At 38.0% G+C, this 21,956-nt stretch overlaps 1 protein-coding gene across 6 annotated transcripts in view; it reads right to left on the minus strand.

Moving 5' to 3' along the window:
* Positions 1-21,956, minus strand: part of Lmpt (Limpet) — a 1,284,547-nt gene that overhangs the window by 336,615 nt on the left and 925,976 nt on the right. For all 6 annotated transcript variants that reach the window (XM_067135221.2, XM_067135218.2, XM_067135222.2 and 3 more), the window contains one exon: positions 8,221-8,436. In XM_067135221.2, the coding sequence (XP_066991322.1) occupies positions 8,221-8,436 (216 nt within the window). The remainder of the gene's footprint in view (positions 1-8,220; positions 8,437-21,956) is intronic.

Genomic DNA, 21,956 nt, shown 5'->3' on the forward strand with positions numbered 1-21,956 from the left:
TACCACTGCTGATGGAGATTCGTCCGTCAGATGGATATGTTGAGCCTTGAGCAGACCCCTTGGTACTGTGTGATAGACGTAGGCTACGTGCCGTCGCTACTATCACATATAACGTCATTAATTTCAGCTCATAAATTCCTCTGATGAGGTTGACGTCAGAAAGGGCTACAAAGATTCCACTTCATACCCGACCCAGTAAAAAGAGGGACAAGTGTTGGACACATACATACTCAGATATACATTGGGTATGGGGTATATGTGACGTAACCAACAATTTTTTACCTGAAATTGAGAATTTTCCATGTCACTTTTTAAAGAGGATTTGCTGGGGCAGAAGTGGGGCACTGCCTTAGTTAAGCTCTCTCATGTCACATTATTTTAAATGTAATTACTCTGTTTTTCAGTTACTACAACTCTCAAGAGAATGAAGAGTCGAGATAGCAGCAGAGGAAGTGACAATAACATCGATGAAACTACAATGCCAAATTCATCTAAAGCTGACACCAGGCAAATATTATCTAGAACGTGTAGTCAAAACTGCCTCAGGGCTCAAATCCTTTCCATCAACATCTTAACAAATTTCTACTCTTGTTTAGTCGATCCTGAGATTGAAGACAATGACTACTACCACAAAAACGACCTGGGTTGGAGGAACTCTCTAGCTAACAATGGTAAATAAGAAAATAATCTCTGGGTTCCACCAAGGTATTACGATTTTGAAACTGATGTCAGCCATTTGCGGAGAAGATTTAATCATGCCTGGTTAGATCATTACGCATCATGACCAGTAAATTCATGTCGACTGAAGAGTGATACTACTAAATGTTTTCATTCCCCCCTGAAGGGAGAAGGCGGGTCTCCCAGATCGTGTGAAGCCGTCTCTCTGGCCAGGAGATTTCTATCGGAGAAGATGTGCGGAGATGGTGAGAGGAACTGTCCTGGCATTCGCCATAGTGCAGGAGAATGGAAAGCCATGGGAAACCATTCTCAGGACAGCCGACGGTGAGGACCAGCCCATCTCAGTTTCCCAAATGCAGGGGTGTTTAGTGCAACTTCTGGTGCAAGTGTCTATGGGTATTCTGCTGATCTTGATCATAAAGTTGCCACTACTGTTTTAAAAACTTAGATAAAATATTAGACCCTAATGATGTATGCTTGACAGTAAAAAAAAAACTTACCTGTTCTAAATCACTTCACTGAAAGATACATCAAACATTTGACTGAAAAGTACAGAATTGATAGAATTCATGAGATGATGTAATATATACATATTTTGTTTATCATCATACAATACAGAGAGGAATTCTGCTTTTTCAGATAATTTTAAATAGTAAGATGCACATTAATCAGGAACTTCTTAAACTGCATGGAGAGTAAACAATTCAATCTGCTTCAAGAACATTAATGCAGTACATCATTGTTGCACCTAGAAAAAATACTTTATGACATATTTCAGCTTACAACTCTGACCAGAAATGTTCTGCATCGAAGGTTCAGTATTGTGTGAACTAAATCAACAAATTTCTATTCTGAGTGCTCCAACAACACTGTCACACAGCAGTATTTTGAGGCACAACAATGATATAAAAAAAAAGAGTCCTAGTTTCATTACTATGTAACATTTTTTCAAATCTATTCATGTAACTTGACTATTTACGAGGGGGTGCCAAAAAAACTGGAATTGTTTCTTAAAAGCTATATATTTTTAATTTTTTTTTTACAAAACAACCTTATCCCCTTCAAAATACTCTCCATTACAAATATATTTGTCCCACCGGTGCTTCCACTGTTCAAAACATTTTTGTAGTAATCTCCAGAAATGGCTAACAGCTCCTCCAAAAATCCCACATGCATTGGACAGGATTTGAATCATGGCTGCATTAGCAAAAAATTAGTGACTGTGCCACTTGGCTATTGCATTCATGAAAAAAATTATTAATGTGTTATAATGAGTGAGGTGAACAATGATAAGTGTAGGTACCAATCCAGGGATTCTCTGTTGCATTGTTCAGACAACAGAGTCTGCTGTTTAAATGATATGATGGCACATTTAAGACCAGCAGCTGAATATCACATTTTGTGTAAAACTCAGCAAGACTTTTATAGACATACACTTAGGTACAGAAAGTATATTGAGATGAAGCCACAATCTTATGGAATGTTAAGAGCAAGACAACAATTTGGAGAAGACTATTCCATGGAAGATGATGCACATCCCAGCAGATCTATGACAGTCAGATGCCAGAGTTGCTGCAGAAAATAGGTGAGACTAAAGATCATCAGTACATGCCCTGATATATTTCCATAACGTAATCCTAAAAACTGAATATAAGTCATCTATGTATTCATGCTGGCAATGGAATGATAGGAATGAGTTTTGGTTACAGGCAATCTAAATGATAAAATGAACAAGGATAAAAATCTGATTAACAGAGCAATTACAGGCAATGAGACATGTTTTCCTCTATGACCATGTATACATGCAATTTGCTTTATGTTGCAGCAACAAAGATAGTTCTTATGGCGATGAAAGGACAGGAATGGGCTCCGAGTGCGAAGGAAACAGCCATAGCCTTAATTAACGTACAGCCCCAGCATCTGCCTAGTGAGAAAATGGAAAACCATGGCAAACCATCTTCAGGGCTGCCAACAGTAGGGTTTGATCCCCCTATCTCTTGAATGCAAGTTCACAGCTGTGCGACCCTAACTGGATGGTCAACTCGCATGTTCTCTCTAAGACCTGCAGTACGTACATGTCAGCAGAATGATGATCACCTAGCTCATTATGAAGACATATCTGAAAGAAAGGTTATCCTGACAGTGCATTTCAATGTTTTAAGAGTGTTACCATACATAATAATTTCATTCCCAAAGATCAATCTGTCAATAGGGCTGCATGTTATCACTTTATGCCATTCCGCTATCAATGCTGCGATGTTGTGCAACGATAAAGGCCTCGTTTGTGGCAAAGAATATATGGCATGATAACGACTCAGTGCACCAAATGAATAAATACATCACCAAGTACAACATACCTGTTGTTCCACAGTATCCATGTTCTCCTAATCTCTCTCCAGCTGATTACTTCCCAGTTCCCAAGTTCAAAAACATGCTGAAAGAATGCATGTTCACAGCTCAGAAGAAGAGATTATGAAATTCACGACACTTGCATCTTGGTAAGGTGCTTGCTTTGAAGGGTTTGTTTTGCAAAAGCTTACATTTTTGTGCAATATGTTTTTTAATTCTTGACAATGTCATGTGCACAATAAGAAGAAGAGGTAGTCCAGAGGACTGTATATCCTATAGCTGAATGATGCGTAGTTAGGTGCATTTTGGGTACATGAAATATTTTGAATGTTTTCTATCCCATTATTTATCATATTTTTCCATTTGTATTTTATTGATTTTTTCTGGCTTTAACTCTGAAAGTTTTCCTCTTCAGTTTCCAGTGGCGTATGCTGATAGCAATATGTGGGCTACCACTAGACTTAGGCTACCCCTTTTCGACAGTTGGTTTAGGGAACATCAAGCCTTAAGCATTTTGAGCTGCATCCAACAGCCAACGGAGCTGCCCGCTGTGTTGTCAAGGCTGCTTCACAAGCTACTGCCCTGGCCTCTGACACCGCCAATACTCAACACCTGATCAATCGAGTTGGTAGCCTAAGGTTTAGCAAATTGAAGTCCAGCTTTGAGGCTAAATGGATAGAATGCTTGCCTTTGGTCCGACGGCCCCGGTTCAATTTTCAGAATCAACCCCCTCATACTGTTAATTCCCCTGGCTTGGGAACTGGGTGTTTATGACGTCTTCGCCATTCATTTTATCCTTATACGGTCACCACCAAGCCTATGTAGATGCCATGCACCACCATTATTATTATTATTATTATTATTATTATTATTATTATTATTATTATTATTATTATTATTATTATTATTATTATTATTATTATTATTATTATTATTATTATTAACATAATCGTTAAATAACAATGTTGAATTTTACAGCGGTCATACCCATCGTTCAATGGTTAATTATCTTCCTCGTAAGATCAATGGTGGTGTCCGACCCATGATCACGGGTTCGATTCCAACCAACAAAAGAGAACACTAAACCTGAAAGATTGAGTTTCATTTTAGCAGATCTACCAATAAAAAGAAAACTATATTACTCCTATAACAGCAGCCCTGCAGTGTCTTCCTACAAGGATGTAGAAGTAAACGGAAGTGAAATACCAGCACTCCGTTATCTATATATTTAAGACAGAAGGATGAGGTGAGGAAGTATATACGATGAGTAACGCATGGCGATAGTTAGCAGTGGCGATCTGACGGACCGAAGCCTAGCACAGCTATCCTCCACCGGTCCCCGCACCTGTAGGCAGACAGCAGCAAGCCGCGTGAGGCGAGTCGATGAGAAGGGACAAGAGTCTGGGCTGCAATATCAGTCTCCGAAGCCTTGTTCTCAGCAATACGTGCGACGTGTTTTCTCATTGCTTTCAAGGTTTGCAAATGGAACAATGTGTCAGATGCTTACAATATAAAGTGCTTTAGATTTCCAGGTTTGGGCTTCACTGATAGCCTTGGTAGCCCTCAGTATATGCCACTGTCAGTTTCAGTTACCTTCAGTAACTTTTCCTGATTTCCCATCACTCCTTCTTTAATACAACCTTCCAAAACATACTCATCTTAAGAAGTGAACATCAATTTCCCCACAGGAGTGCTCTCAAATCTGTTTGCAAGTATAGTTAGTAGGAAACTGATATAGGAGTACTTCTGTCCAGGAGCTCAATTATTGTACTATATGATTACTAGCTCTCCAGTACAGATCATTAATCTAATGTTCATGGAACTGTGGCAGCAGCATGTCATTCCAAGGAATAAAGAATATAATTTATGGCATACATCACTTCAAAGAATAAAATAAAAATACCATTAGTGGTGTCTTTTATAAATATAACTTCCTAGTCCATTTTCTATAAAAGAAATAAAGTTTGCTGATGCACCTGGTTACATCTATAAATGTTGTTATTGATTTTTGTAACATTAGTGAGCCAGTGATGTGATCTTTTATATTAAAGTACATATTCTGTGCATGTACAATGTGAAACAATAATATATTTCCATCGTACAGAATAGCAATACGCCAGCAAGCCACTCGGGACAAGCGTCTGGTGTGTATACAAACAATGAACAGCAAACTCATGTATGGCCTTCAAAATTCCTCCCAACTGGCATTGAAATCTGGCTCGTTCAGATTGAAGCACAGTTCACCACGTCCGGTATAATAGCAGAACTTACTAAATTGACTAAACTTACCAAATTTAATTGTATACTGAAATATGATCACTAGAAAACTAAGTTACGCACCAGCTAAGTACCTTTTTAAGCAAATCTCTATCCACCATGCGATTCACTGACCTCAATGCCCATGTAATCACACAGTTTGAGGAATCTGAGGGCCGTGAAGTCACCAAATTTGAAACAGAGCTTGAAATGGGTGATAAGAAGCCAAGCCAACTTCTGAGAGATATGAGTGCTCTCACCGGTACTCCAGTTAGGGATGATTTTTCACACACCATATATATGCAGAGATTACCATTTAATTTTTGATCTATACTGGCCTCTTGCAATGATACATTGAACAATCTTGCTATTTTTGCAGACTTAATTTTAGAGTATTCCAACCCAGTCCAAGTGGCAAATCACCATCTCATCTTGACCGAATAATTCACCTTGAAGCTCAAATAGAGCAACTAACATTGTCAATCGATGGAGTATTTTCAACACAACAAAGATCTCATTCACCGTACCACCAGTGATTTCAATGTAATGGCAAGCAATGTTGGTATCATTACACATTCCATGCAAAGGCAATTAAATGTTTTGCACTATGTTCATGTAGCACTTCGACTTCTACTTCATGTGATTCGAGAAATGTACAGGCCCCTTGCTAAAGGCAGCATATAGTGTAGAGGGCCAAGTGAATTTATCCTGTTTATTCATCATGGGTAAGAACTCACAAAAAGGTCCTTTATGCTGCAAATTGTACACCAATTCAGACTTTTGGTGAACATCTTTTTAATATTGATTCAGGCTCTAGATGTCAATTTTTCTGGCCTTTCATCATACCAAATTTCTAAAACCAATTCTTGGAGCTAATTTCCATAACAATTTCAGATCGTTTGTAGATACCAAGCACAAGCAACTCATTGATAGTAGCACCAGCGTTTCAACCACTGCAATAACTATGAAGTGCTCAACTTCACAGAGTGTTCATTTGCTTCACCCCTATGATAAGTATTCATCTATACTGCAAGAGTATCCGACCAAACTTACTCCGTGACAATCCGCACCGTTTTACCACACGATTTCTAGTGTAGGCCTTCCAGTCACAGCAAAACCCAGAAGGCTCCCACCTGACAAGTTCTCTCAAAAGAAAATTGAGTTTCAAAGGATGATAGATTTGGGCACCTGCAGATACTCCAAAAGCCTGTGGTCAAGCCTCCTCCACCTAGTTCCAAAGAAAGAAAGATGGTTCTTGTCGACCATGCGTTAATTACAGAGCTTCAATGCGGTTACTGTTCCAGATTGATACCCTATCCCACACTAACAAGATTTCAATAGTCAATTTATCAAACAAAACTGTGTTCTGAAAATTTGATCTAATAAGAGCCACCACACTCCGATTGCTGAGGACTGCTGTCATCACACCATTTGGCCTCTTCAAATTTCTTGAACTTCCATTCAGACTTTGAAACACCGTCCAGTCATTTTCATTTTATTTCATTTTCATTGACTCCATACTTCAAGACTTATATTTCATGTACTGCTACCCTGATGATATTCTAGAAGCTTCTGCGAATGAACAGGAACATGAACGTCACCTAAAGACAATTTTAAAAAGTGCCTACATCAGCAGTACATTTTTTGTGCCACTGAAATTACCTTCTTAAAATATCACATGACATATTCCTGATCATGCTGAGTCAATCCTGTCATATCCTCAACCCAGAAATGTTTCAGACCTGCAAAAATTCCTTGGACTAGTGAGTTTCTATCAGCCGTTCATTACTTAATGCTACTGTCATCCAAGCACCCATTGTTTGCCCTGTGCAACGATGTGAGAAGAGATGATTACCGAGAAGTTCAATAGGCACAAAAAGCCAATGAATATTTAAACAACCTGAAATAGCAAGTTACAAATGCCACACTCTTGGCACACCCTGAATGTGACCTGTCATTGCATTAATGGTTGACACTTCAAATTTTGCCAAACGAACCTCCTTGGATCACCTCCGTTTGTATTCAAAAACTCTTGAGTGAAACTCAGAAGTGATACAGCATATACTACCAGGAGTTACTGGCTGCATACTCTGCAATAAAGTATTTCTGCCACCTGACTGAAGGGAGAACCTTTACTCTTTACACAGACTACAAACCTCTTACATTTGCCTTTCCGAAACATTCAGATAAGGCATCGTCTAGGCAAATGTGACAATTGGATTTCATCAGACAGTTTAATGTATAAGATACATTCCTGGTAAGGAGAATATTCCTGATGATTTTTGCTCTTGTATAACCTCCATATTTGAGCCTTCCTTACTGTCCTTCAATGAAGTACCAAAAGCACAGGCTTCCAGCTAGGAACTTCAACACCTGCAGTAATCTAAGACCACATCACTTCAGTTCAAGGTCGTCAGCCTACCATCAGACGATGAACTTACTGCTGATGTTTCTACACGTCAGCTTTGACCATTCCTTCCCAGTCAGTTTTTCAAAATAGCATTTGACGCCTTACATAATATGCCTAACACAGGGATAAAGCTAGTTCACCAATGCAATGTATGGCCATCACTTTCACAAGATGTAAAACTCAGGGCTGAAACATGTGTATCGTGTCAATGCTCGAAAGTTACAAGACATACTGCCAGTGCATGAACATGCAAATCACATGCATAGATCAGAAGAAAAAATAAAATAAATGTTTTGACATTATGACTTTGTCAGTCAAGAGCCTGATGAAGATGGTATTTAATTTTTTGTATAGTTTTAATCTAGGCCCTACTCACCTACATAAGTTGCTCTTCTCTATGTTTCACTTATGCAGTTTGTTTTACTGCCTGTATTCTGTGTTTGGTTGTCATGAGCTATTCATAATAAAAGCAAAACTTGTACAGTAATGATCTAAATTATTCTAAGCAGTATCAAATATCTACTCACCTCATCACAGGCTGCACATCGAGGCTTCAGTTGCTCTGCATAATGTCGCTCGCAATAAAGTAGATCATCATGAACACAGTACGTGAGGTCCACTAACAATTCTTGACACGTGCTGCAGACGAAGCAAGCAGGGTGCCACATCGTACTAGTTCCAAATTTGGGGGCCACGACACCAACTGTACCAGGTTCCAGGGTCTCGTGGCACTGCGGACAATCCTGAAACATTAGAAAAAACACTATGTAGTACAAAAACATTAAGGCATCTTACCCTTGTGCCTGTTTGAATCTGTCCAGTTTTAAAAACTGTAAGTTCTCACTCAATTGATTTAAATTAGATTCACACAATTCTATGATTTACTTTAGCAGATAAGTTTTCTCTTGCTATGTGTTAAGTCAATGGAAAGTATTATATTCCCCTTGAAAATTGATATCAGAACAGTATAAAGAATTTAATCATAGACTGAAAATGATTCATTCAGGAACTACAGAAAATTGTTCATGATATACCGGTATCCTACTCAGGGCTTTTTTCTGGTGGAACGCACCAGAAAGGTGTTCCGGAACCTCTTCGTGGATACAAATCTCTAAAAATTATTTGGACTTCAAATATGATTTTTTTTCAGGTTAAGGAATTTTAAAAGTATTATTTTTACTGTTCCCGTGCTAAATGACCTTAACTGAAAAGGAAATATCGCATATCGCCTTGTTATTTCAAGAACTGAAATCAATCGAAATCGAAAACATTCTTCCAGTTTGCGGGCAGCATGGATATACAGTGTTCATTCTTGTTCTTTCTTTGCTCACTTTGTAGCTGTTCTGTATATTGGTCCCAGTTCCAGTTACGTTTCATCTGGATTGCCCTCAATATAGAGTACTGTTGTTCATTGATGTAGATAATTGCCTGTGTTTGTTTCATTCTCAGCCGTAGTAGTAGTGGCAATAGACATAACCTAAATCTGTTGACCACGAGGTGAGAATGAAAATAATTTCAGAATATTTTTGTGTGCCTACCACCAAACGCAAAACTTGCCCAAGCAGTTCGTTAGTCCATCTAGGTGGAGTATCATCAAACTCAAGTGTGGAACTTGAAGCAACAGATGTGTCGACGAGTTCCATAACGGTCTGTAAAGTTCAAAGTGAATTTCAAAGTCTGTGGCCTAGTTGTTGGACTGTAGAACAAAAGAATGGTTTTGTAAAGAAATACGATTGGTTGCATTTTCATGGCGGCAATTTAGGTTGCTCAGTGTGCAAAAATGTTGGAAGTTTAGGTGTACAGAAGAATGTGGGTATGTGACTATCAAAAGAGTGGATAAACTGTGAAATTGTGTCTTATGGAGAAAATCCTAAACAGAAGCTAACATCTCTCAGGAAAAAGATTTTTGACCACAAAGAAAGTGCTGGACATAAAAGTCCTAATAAAATAACTGAAGAAGGGAAAAAAAAAGAAAAACTTGAGACAGTACGTCTAAAATCATTAGAAAGAGAAAAGGAAATTACTTGTAAAGTATTTTGTACTGCTTATAAGGTGGCAAGAAAGAACCAGTCTTTCTACAATTTTGAAACTGAAAGTGTTTTACAAGAATTGAACGGGATTGATATGGCGAGAATTTTGCATTCAAGTAATGCCTGTTTAAATAAAGTAAACCACATAGGCAGCGAAATGAGAACAAGATTGATAAAAAATGTACTTGATTCAAAGAGCAAGTTCTCTCTTATTCTTGATGAATTAACTACTCTAAGTCAAAAGTCTGTTCTGATAGTATATGTTCGTACCTACATTGAAGAAATAAAAATGGTAGAACCGGTTAACCTTTTAATTGATTTAATTGAGTTAGATGACATAACAGCAAATGGAATTTACAAAAGCTTGATGTCTTCTATAGGAGCACTAGGGTTCACAGAAGATTTTCTAAAGGAAAATTTAGTTTCACTGACGTGTGATGGTGCCACATTAATGTTTGGAGTATGTGGAGGAGTTTCAAAACTTTTCAAAGACAGATTTCCTGCCATTGTTTTGTAGCACTGTGCTAGCCATAGACTGGAATTATCAGTACACGATGTTGTGAAAGAGATTTCTGGCATCAATAGATTTAAGAGTTTTATGGACAAATTATATGTTATGTATCAGGCCTCTCCAAAGGACACAAGGCAGCTCCAGTCATGTGCAGCTACACTGGAGGTGCAGATTTTAAAAATTGGAAGAATTCTGTCCACAAGGTGGGTTGCATCCAGCTATAGAACTGTTTTGGCTGTTTGGCAGGATTTTGAAGCACTGGTACTTCATTTTGAAAGAGGTAACTCAGAAGATGGTTGTGACAGAAAGGAAAAATGCACTTATGAAGATCTTCATAGGAAAATAACACCTGTGGAATTTATTTTGGATCTGGGATTAATTTGCGATGCTTTGCAAGAACTATCTGAACTAAGCTTAGATTTTCAGGAGAGAAATACTGATCTTTACAAAGCCCACAGGAAGACTGAGTGTCTTGTTGATATTTGTGAGAAGAGGAGGTTTGTCCCAGGGCCTTACTATCAGAAAGCTCTTGAGGCAGCTGCAAATCTACAGTTTAAGGGTGTTCCATTGCATAAGAAAAACAGAATTTATGATCCACCAATCTCTCCGAATGCTTTCTATGAACAACTTAAAATTTCTCTACAGAAAAGATTACTTTCCAGAGAAGACACTGAACTTACTAGATCTGAGAGTTCTGGATTCTAAGAATTGGCCAGCAAACTCAATATATTCTGTATGGAAAAGCAGAAATAGGCACACTGGCAAGAAGATTCCAACTGAATGAAAGAGAAGCTATTCAAGCCTTCAGAGATCATCTGAAATTCAGAGAAGAAATGCCCAGGGAACTTTCTCGGGTTTGGAAGACACTCAACACAATAGCTATATCTTCAAGTGAGTGTGAAAGGGGATTTTCTTGATTGTAACTCCAGAAAGATCATCTTTGTCAGTGAAAAACCATTACCTCATTGCTACTGTATTTACAAAAATTGTTGGACCTCCTTTGATGGTATTTGATCCAATGAAGTATGTCAAAACTTGATTGTTACAAGGTCGTCATTCAGCCATGGATACAAAAAGCAAGACCAGAAAACGAACTGAGGAGGATGATGACATGTCAAAAATTTGGAAATTGTTTTGAATTCAGCGTAAGTAGGTTTCGATGAAAATGGCATGCTTTCTTAAATGTTTGGTAAATTCCATGTCTTCTTCCTTAATTTCCCTCCTGTGAGTTCGACACCTCTTTTTCCAGGAAAAAAATAAAAAAGCCCTGATCCTACTGATATTAAAAGATGTATTCTTACCATATGAAATAGCATACTGCCACCACTGGTTATATTCGGTTAGATCACTAGCAGTGTGGACTATCGTTCCACTGCAGTAAACTGCGTTGAAGAACGGGCATGAGAACAACAGAGTTTCCAAAGACCTGTGAGAGTGCATGGGCAATGATGCTTCAGACATCAGTTCAAGAGTCAGAATGCATAGAAATCCACAAAACTGGCATCAGGGGTTTTCACTAGAATGTCCTGAAATGGACCCCTGTTTCCTGCTCAATCTTCTGATAAAAGCAGAGGGATATACTGGTGTGTTGGTGTGACTTCCTAATGCATGTGAATTTGCACCTGTGGAGTGTTGTCTCCAAACAAACTAAGTATGTCCGTCTGGTAGACGGGGTCATAATGAATGCTTGAAAGTAAGCAGCATTCATATTGGCTTTCTTTCCACCTTGCAAATTGCCGAGTTCCCTGCGCAGCTGAATCTACTGATAACCATGAAGCCCCTTGGGAATGTGTCCTGACAATGGCAAATGAAGTTGCTTCGCCCCTTTGCATCAGTGTTGAGGTAAGTAAATGACCAAATGAGTCAAGCAAATTTACACTTCATCCATTGTGACCATAAGCTTGCATTATAACTCTGCTAGATGAATTTCATACAGTTTTCTGCAGCTGGTCCTATGTTTGGCAATATGATGAACAAGAGGTGGTGCACATGATGAACCTTATGAATGCATTGCAGCCTGAGGATGTTCATGGTGGATGGAAAGATATTCACCCTTCCAACCATCTCATGGTGGGCTGGTGGATTTTTGTGGCATGCCTTGAAGCACAGCAGGCAAGAATTTCACTGGACGACGATGTTTCAGACATTGTTTCAAGAATTAATATGCATAGAAATCCATAGAACTGGCATCAGCACTTTTCATTATAATGTTCTGAAATGGTATAACATGAATCCCTGTCAATAATCCTTACAAGAGCGCTTTGTAGGTGGCACTTTACCAACAGTCCTTTGATTTGTGCACCAGGACCACAGATTCCCCAAACAACACGTAAGTTTGAAGGACTCATGGTTGCAAAGCAGTCATTGAGGCAGCACCTTGCCTGTTGTCTGTGACTTTATAAGCAGGTACCAGCTTACATGGGTTTTATAACTGTAGGCTATCAGTCGTCTGATTACCTAAAAGCACCTTTAAGCAAGCACAAGTAGCACAAGATCACTAGTAGTGTGGACTATCGTTCCATTGCAGTAAACTGCGTTGAAGAACGGACATGAGAACAACAGGGTTTCCAAAGACCTGTGAGAGTGCATGGGCAATGATGCTTCAGACATCGTTTCAAGAGTCAGAATGCATAGAAATCCACAAAAGCAGTTGTTCAAAATATGACAATGTTTATACTGTCAAAATCAAGAAATTCTATAGCTATAAGACCATTCACACATAACTTGTTACACAGTAGTTCAGTGGTCTTTCACGGAAATTTGCTTTTAGCCAACCAATCAACTTACAGCATCCAGATATTTGAGGACATGGTAAACAGAAATAGGATGTCTAGTATGTCTAGTAGAGTAGTTACCGTTTTGCTTTATTTTGTAGTAAAGTAATTGGTTTCTCTTCTTTCAGTAAGGTATTAGTGTGACGGAGCACATAGCGTAAGAGGTGCATTAAAAACAAAAAGTGGGAAAATAAAAATAAATACAAATTCAAGAAATTCTAAAGGAAGTTCCAAAATTAAAATAAATTTTTCCTGTTCAAAAAGTGTATCTGAAGCAAATATGGTGGGTTTAACTTCAAGCTCAAAAGGACCCCCAATTGAAGACCCAAAATTAGAGCAGTGGATTGGAACAGTGAGGTGGATTGTCTATAACTAGCAAGGTGGTGAGTGCCGTGTGGGCAATCTGATTGGCCTGAAACCAGTATTGTTTACAAACCTAGCTGGCAACATTCCACATCTCTGAAATCAACACAGATGACTCAATCTTTCATTGTGTTGCAATTTTCATTTTCCCAATTTCATATACCTTAGGCAGTTATTTTTATCGTTGAATATAATTAACAACATGAAATGTACTGGTTCTATAGCCACTAGCATCCCCTTGTATTAAATATTGTTTGGTCATTTTTTTTCACGAAAGCGAGACCTCGTGTTGCTACGTGACCTATTGTATCATCTTACGGTCGTGTACCAGTATCAATTGTTTTGTCATACCAGCAGCAGCGCTAGGTGTCAGCACGTGTTATTAGCAAAGCATGTTGGAGCTAAATCAAGATGAGTCACAAGAAAGAAGGTAAATAGTAGTAATAATCTTACTTTTACATCTAACTTTGATAATTATGTAATGTGATGCCTGTAGATAACATAAATATCACATCTCTGTCAGATAACTCACTTTAAGGTTGCAAAACTTACATGCATTTTATCTGTATCACGCATAATACATTGGAACCCTATCGCTTCTTTCTAGTCAGTAAACACAATATTGTATGCTGAGAAGTACATTTCCTTCCCGAGATTGGTTCTGCATTTGTTTAACCTAAAAACCTTTGAATACTTGTATGTAGTATTTTTAACATATTGTGACTTCTGTATTTAATATATTACGTTATTATCTGAGGTTATGTTTACCATTAATGTTAGGAATGTATTGATTTTTGTTTTCAGTATTGAAACTGCATGAAATATCTGAATTGTTAGATGCATGGGACCCTAGCAATTCCAATTTGGAGTTCGATAATGATGACAGTGAAGCAGATATTCAAATACCAACACTTCCTGCAGATGATGCTGTTGTTGACAAAGATAATGCCTCAGCTTCCACTGAAGTGAACCAATGGTGGCAACATAAAAATGAGAAGTGTCTGCAAATATCCAACAGTAATATCAAATACAGTAGAGACAATACGCAACACTCAGCGAGATATCGAGGGACAGCTATTAGAGCCCTCTCTAGCGGACTGACCTGTGAACTTCTGATTCTGTCATAAGAGCACGTGTATTTATGTGTGAAGTTTTTGGTGTTATTTATGCATTTTCATTGAGTTGACATAATTAAATAGTAGCATGTGTCATTCCTTGATATCTCCTCTTAACATGAGGGGAAAGGTATGTGCTGTGTTTGGCTGCAGTAACTATGAAGTAGAGAAGAATGCATGGTATTTCTTCAGTTTCCCTCGTGACAAGAAAATGTAAGTAATATTGTGTTTGCACATATATTCTTCCAGCGACAAAGAGATTCTACAATGTATGGACATGGAACTTGAATGTACTGGCCGTCTTTCTTGGACTACCTTCTACAGTTTTCGATGGGTAAAACACCACATCCTGTAGATGTTAGAAAGAGATTTTTATAGTACTTCATGATCTTCAGACCTGCTCGACCCACATTTTAACTGGCTTAAAATATAATACGCATATTTTATTGTATAGTGCAGCAGTTAAACTTCAGTACCGATGTGTTGTTGTAGGGGTGATCTGTGGGTTTGATTTAATTCAGGAAAATACATATGCATATGAGTGTGGCTGGTTGTGTTCCAAGTTACCCCATTTGGAATGCCGTAATGCATTGTCAAGCACTGAAGAAAATATGGGTGATTTAAGAAATGTACCGTACATATTTTGTTGAAACAATATGATACAACATTTTTTGGGAGATATGGATCTTCTAGACTGAATCATCAACAAGTATGCCATGAGGAACAGAACCATAAGTGAACAATAAGAACATTCCACCACTTCTTTATTTTGTTATAGCTGCGGCTTGGATCAAGCACCGTCAAACAGCTCTGGAAAACAAGTGGAACAGGAAAGATATCAAAACGTATTTCCAATTCAAACTCGACATTGCTGAGCACTTGATATTACACAGTATGAAGGAAAGGTAGCAAGTTGAAGAGTTTGAGGAAGAAAGAGATAAAGAGAAAGCTGCACCAAAGGGCGTAAAATGAATGCCAACACAACTGTTCTCACTGGTGCCAAAGTGGTTGAAGTATGTTTTGCATTCACCCAAAATGACTTACCACCCAACAGAGCTGCACGTCAAGATGCAGAGCACCTGGTGGTTCAAAGCTCACATTTGTTTGATGCATGGAACGTGAAGTTTTTTATGCTTCACCAAAGATATGAACTGTTTCTGCAGTTTACATTTCCAGTGAAGGTTGATGTAGGATGATGAAGCTTAGTGCCGGCAACAGATTTGCAAATTCATGAATATTTGTAAATTCTACTAAAAATGATAAAAATGGGAAATGAATATTGAAACTCAATTTGTAACATGAAAACTTACGTATTAGTGGTTTTACAGTGAATTACATTTTAAACAAAATGTATTTTCTTTTGTGTAGTTTGTTGTGGTAGAGACCCGATGTATCAAATGTGATGTATACCCTCCCGAGTAAACAAACCTGCAGAGTTTCTTTTGTTTTCTTCGTGAAAATGTCATTTTGAGTTCCTAAATAGTGCAGATATTGCAGCTTTCATGTTTTACTCCAAAATTATGAACTCTGGACTCTAGAGGATGGAAGGTTGTTTGAGATATATCTGAATGATTTTGCTGTGCCATTGCCAACTGTAAGACTGAGCTGGAATGATGAGGCAGGTGTTCTTATTGGTCTTCTGTCTCATCTAATAAGAGTCGATTTGTCATGCATATGGCTGCAAAATGGTACTAAAAGTGAACTATTAGTAGGAAGGTGTACATCATGCCCCTTTTCTATGCACATTTCTCGTATAACCAAAGAGAGAAGCAGTGTTGAGAGAATAGTTTAATTGTTGGGAAACCACTGTAGTGACGGTGGTAGTGGTGGTGGTGGTAAAGGAGGAACAGATATTATTTCAGCAAACATGCTTGAAATAGGAGAGCTGATGTGTAGTCCCTCAGCAATGATATAATGCTTGCAGTAAAAGGTGATGTAATATTATTTTCTGATGATGCTTAAAATGCTACTGATTTCTGCTAGATTTTCCTTTTACATCTCTTTTCAAAGTGTTTTTCTTCCAGTACTCAATGTTTCTGCATCATGTATGTTGGTTAGTTATTAGTGTTCAGATATGTGGAAACTTAACGATCCTTAATTTCCATACTAGTCAGTATATAAGCTTGTCTCTGTGTCATTTTTTATATTTTGTCTGATAACTTCACTTATCTTCGCTTTACAGTGTTACGAAGCAATAAACATGCATTATTGGGGACCAAGTATGAACCAATCACCTGCAGACTGCCACATTCAGTACTGTATCTCTCAAATGATGGACCATATTACATTGTTAGCAAGCTCTGCTCTTGGATGAAACTGAATAATTAGTTGGTTTATTGGTCAAGAATATGAATGTTCACGAGAGTGATGGACATAGGTGGCAGATGATGAGGTCACCATGCCAGATTCAAATGATAATTTATCTCATGTAGATACGAGTCTTACGATGGAGTACTCCGATATTGAAGCTCCACAAGAAATCAATCACAATAGTGCAAGTAAAGTTACAGTGGATGAAGAAGACTGTGATTTTAATTTAAATCCTAGTCCACTGCATATAGGGATATTATAACAAGGAAAAAGGCTGCAGAATCAATGGAACATTGATATTCATCCACCAGAGGTAAAAAGTGCAGAGATGGGTGCCAAAACCATAATGGACTGCTGAAAGTTGCTCTTCACTGAAAAAATGCTAGGGTTTATTGTATAATTGACAAACATGCAGCTAAAGAAAATTAGTCATCCAAGGGACATGTTGGAAATGAATATAATGGAAGTAACAGCTCTCTTGGACTATTGTACCTTGTGGGTGTCAAGAAATCATCTCATCATAATCTTAAAGATCTCTGGGCTACGCATGGGATAGCTCCTGAACATTTTCACCTTATGATGAGGTACAGTAAATTTATTTGTTACTGCGTGCACTTCAGTTCAATGATAAAACAGCTAGGGTCTAGAACAGAGGTGCTCAGCTGGGCCCCCAGTGTGGCAGGGCTGGCGTGACGTAAATGCGGGCAGTTTACATAGCAAGCATACGTCACAGTGAAGCGAGAGAGTGAACACACTTTGCAGGCAAGGGAGGGAGCATTGATGATAGAGTGTGATTACAAAGCTCTTCTCCACTACTCACTGAAGTGCTGATTGGGATACATTATTTAAAATAAAAACTATAATCACAACAAAAAAAACGACCTTTTCAAGATATTCCAGTTTGATTTATACTGCACTCCATATAAACAGTCAGTTTTGTTTTATAATTATTCATTCAAAGAAAACCAACATGTTATAATGTGTGTTTTACCATCTACAAAGGTACATGGTTTAAGCATACAAGCTACGATTTACAATTCCTTGCATTGGAATGACAGTACCTTCATTTAAAAAAAAGTAAAATTCCTTTTATTCATTAAGCAAAACTTAATATCATTACATAATGCAACAATCATTAGCAAAGTGTTGTAGTGTTGTGTGACTTTCCCTGTTCATTGAATTTCTGAAAATAGTATGTACAGTTTAGCAGGCATCCAGTGATAATAACTAGCCTCTAAATGGTGAGAGGGAGTTTCACCACAAGTGAGGACAAAGATATTTACTATCGAAGATAAAAGTACAACAACAGCAACAACAATGTAAATGTCAACTACCAGGTAGATGTACAGTATGCCTTCAAATAAATAACCTCATTGATGTAAGCATGATTGGATTGTTGGTGAGGTATCAGATAATTTAAACCCAAATAACCACAATCAACAGATTATCCAGCTTAACTTCCGTATTATATTAAAACTGTTTCTAAAGCACCTCTTATAATGTAATAGTGAAACTTGTAATTCATTACATACATTATAAAAATATTTCAGGTTGTACGCCTAACTCTTTATTGTATCCTGTCAAAATACATGAACTGCAATAAACATAAATAACTTATTTCTTTTAATGTAAATTGAAAATAACGTGGATTTCTGCCCTCTTTCTTTCATTAGTTTCTGCCTCCATTTCAAACTCGGGTATCGCCGCAGTGATCGACAGTGACTGGGAGAACTTTGTCTATCCTTCACGACCTGCGACGTAGCCACAATGTCACTGTGGTTGAATAGCATACGCTGCGCTCATCGCCTGCCAGCCCGCCCACTTACAGTGCTGGGCGCCCGCGGGATGGAATGCACAGCGTGAGCACCTCTGGTCTAGAAGAAAACTAGATAAGCTTGCAGCTATCAAGGAAGGTGCTTTTTTTTTTTTTTTTATAAAGGCATTCGTGAAGCATTGTCAGGACATGTTTACCGAGCTCGATAGCTGCAGTCACTTAAGTGCGGCCAGTATCCAGTATTTGGGAAATAGTAGGTTCGAACCCACTGTCGGCAGCCCTGAAAATGGTTTTCCGTGGTTTCCCATTTTCACACCAGGCAAATGCTGGGGCTGTATCTTAATTAAGGCCACGGCCGCTTCCTTCCCACCCCTAGGCCTTCCCTATCCCATCGTCGCCATAAGAACTATCTGTGTCGGTGCAACGTAAAGCAACTAGGAAAAAAAAGGAGAAAAAAACGGAGAAATCATTATTTTTGTCTATCTGTCTGTCTACCCCTTCGTGCCACTTCTTGATACAGGGTTGGAGTTGAGGAGGCGGTGAATTTATATGGCATGTTTTTACAGCCTGATGCCCTTCCTGATGCCAACCACAGATGATGAGTGAATGAAGATGAAATGAATGATGATGAATGAGCAAGGAGGTGGAAAGAATCGGCTGTGGCCTATGAACTGGAACCATACTGGCATTTGCCTGGAAGTGAAAATAGGAAACCACGGAAAACCATTCTCAGGACAGCTGACAGTGGGGTTTTCTGAATGCAGAGCTTAGCTCCATAGCCACAGTACATTAACATGCATTGCCACTGCACAATTAAGAAAATATTGTTGTGCCAAAAAATATTATTAGTAAAGGTCTATTTCTTGCTAGACTGGAAATAATGAATTTTCGAATATGCTGTACTTTTTATGAAATAATTAGTTAAATGTATTTAATATAAGCTACTGTATGCCAAGTTGGTTCACTGGAGATTGGAGGTTTTTTAAATATAGTTTTATGAGTATTAGAATATCCTGTGCTCTAAATGTCATGACTACATCGGCCGGCTGATCAAGTTATAGGTAAGCTCTATGGGGAAGACCTTCACAAGAAGGGGTATTAATATACATAGTTGTATTATTTATTTTTATTTTGGAAAGTGAATATTGGTAAGTTTGAGATAGTTTGATACAGTTGATTACATTTTGTTTAATAATGTTTTTCTTTGGTTGGCATGACAGGTATCTAATAACATATCAACTGGAAGTTTGTGTATTACTGTTCATTTTACACTAATGGCATAGAGTTTGGAAAATGATATGTTATAATGCAATTCATATAACTGCAGTTACTTCTTCTTGAAATGGAACCAGATTATTAGATTTAAATTTACTTTTACAAAGGAATTTGTTCTCAACCTAATCTACAATAAATATGAGCTGCTGGTGGTGTTAATGAACACATGCCAAGAGAAACTAACTACTTCATTTAGTGAGTCAGCTGACCAAGTCATCTGCAGACTCTGTGGAAAGACCTTAACTGAAGGGGCATTAGTAACATTTGATGAGAAGCATGCAACATGGACCCAAACACCTAGTCAAGGTGAAGAAAATAATAATTGTGCTGGAAATAGCGTACAGGGACAGCTAATTCCTGAGAATAATACTTCAGTTTTGTAAAATAAATGTAAACAGTAAGACTGTCATCAAATGGGCATTTCTTTTCTGGTAAACAGGGGGTTTGCATTCATATCAGCAAGGCTCGCCTTGACCTTGACATACACAGGCAATTAGTATCAAAACACCACACAGGTAAAGATCACAATCAAATTTTGCCTCAGAGTCAAACAACTAGCAGTCCACCAATCAATTAGCACCACTCTGGTGGAGTTTAAGAAAGAAATGATGGAATTACAGGAGACTTTATAAACATCAGATGAAAGATGATGAGTTTGATGAATATCTATAATGAAATTCTAAAAGAATTCAATTACATTAGGTCCACCTATCCAATACAATTCTGCCATTTATCAAGTTTGATTAAGTTGTTAAAAATTGGAGAGGTTTCTTAGCATTAGCAATTGATCTCCTCCCACGTTCCAAACACCTGGCTTGAAAACATTCCCACCACAGACAAAATAAAGGGAAAACAGATACACAAAGGAAGTATAAACAAACATTGAACCCTGAACAAGCTACAAAATGGGATAGGAGAAAGAGAAGAGAGAATTTCAGGTATCAGATCACATAATACCACTGTAATAACCAGCGCAAAAAAGCTGTGAAAACTGTTGTGAATTCAAGAGCAAAAATGTGTGATATCTTCCATAATATGGTGTTTGGTTCCTTTTTGGAGAGCCATGGAAAACCAACAACATGGTTAAGACTGAATATCCATCTGGAGTAACAGAAACAGAAAGATTAAATATACAAAATGAGTAATGAATCGATAAGCGGAGAGGAAATTGATGTGGCTCTGAATGATATAGCTGTAGATACATCTCCTGGTCCCAACCACGTCATTGTGAGAATGGTTAAAATTGGGGCAGAAATTATTGCCATTCTTGCCACACATGTTGACAACAGGGTATGTTCCATTTCCACTTCAAACAGCTAGAACAGTTTTAGTACACAAAGGAGGGGACATAAGGAACCAAAGGTCCATTACTATCGGGTCAGTAATTAGACAAGTAATGGAAAGAGTTCTTGACTTTATGTCTGCATGAATTTGTCAGTTTCAGTTTCAATCGGAGGAGTTTTACCAAATCACCAGGTACCCATATTCATACTGCTTTGCTAGATTCCATACTACAGAAAGTTAAATCGAGGAAGACAAACTTATCTATTATTTTCCTAGATTTACAAAAAGTCTTTGAGTGCAATTGGACTAGACAAAAGAGTGACTGAATGGGTTGCTATATTTCTAGAAAATAGATCTCAGAGAATTAGAGTAGGTGAAGCTTTATCTGGCCCTGTAATAATTAAGAGGGGAATTCCTCAAGGCAGTATTATCGGACCTTTATGTTTTCTTATATATATAAATGATATGAGTAAAGGAGTGGAATCGGAGGTAAGGCTTTTTGCGGATGATGTTATTTTCTATAGAGTGATAAATAAGTTACAAGATTGTGAGCAACTGCAACGTGACCTCGAAAATGTTGTGAGATGGACAGCAGGCAATGCTATGTTGATAAACGGGGTTAAACGTCAGGTTGCGAGTTTCACAAATAGGAAAAGTCCTCTCAGTTTTAATTACTGCGTTGATGGGGTGAAAGTTCCTTTTGGGGATCATTGTAAGTATCTAGGTGTTAATATAAGGAAAGATCTTCATTGGAGTAATCACATAAATGGGATTGTAAATAACGGGTACAGATCTCTGCACATGATTATGAGGGTGTTTAGGGGTTG

The sequence above is a fragment of the Anabrus simplex genome, chromosome 1, assembly GCF_040414725.1.
Source record: "Anabrus simplex isolate iqAnaSimp1 chromosome 1, ASM4041472v1, whole genome shotgun sequence".
Lineage (NCBI taxonomy): Eukaryota > Metazoa > Arthropoda > Insecta > Orthoptera > Tettigoniidae > Anabrus > Anabrus simplex.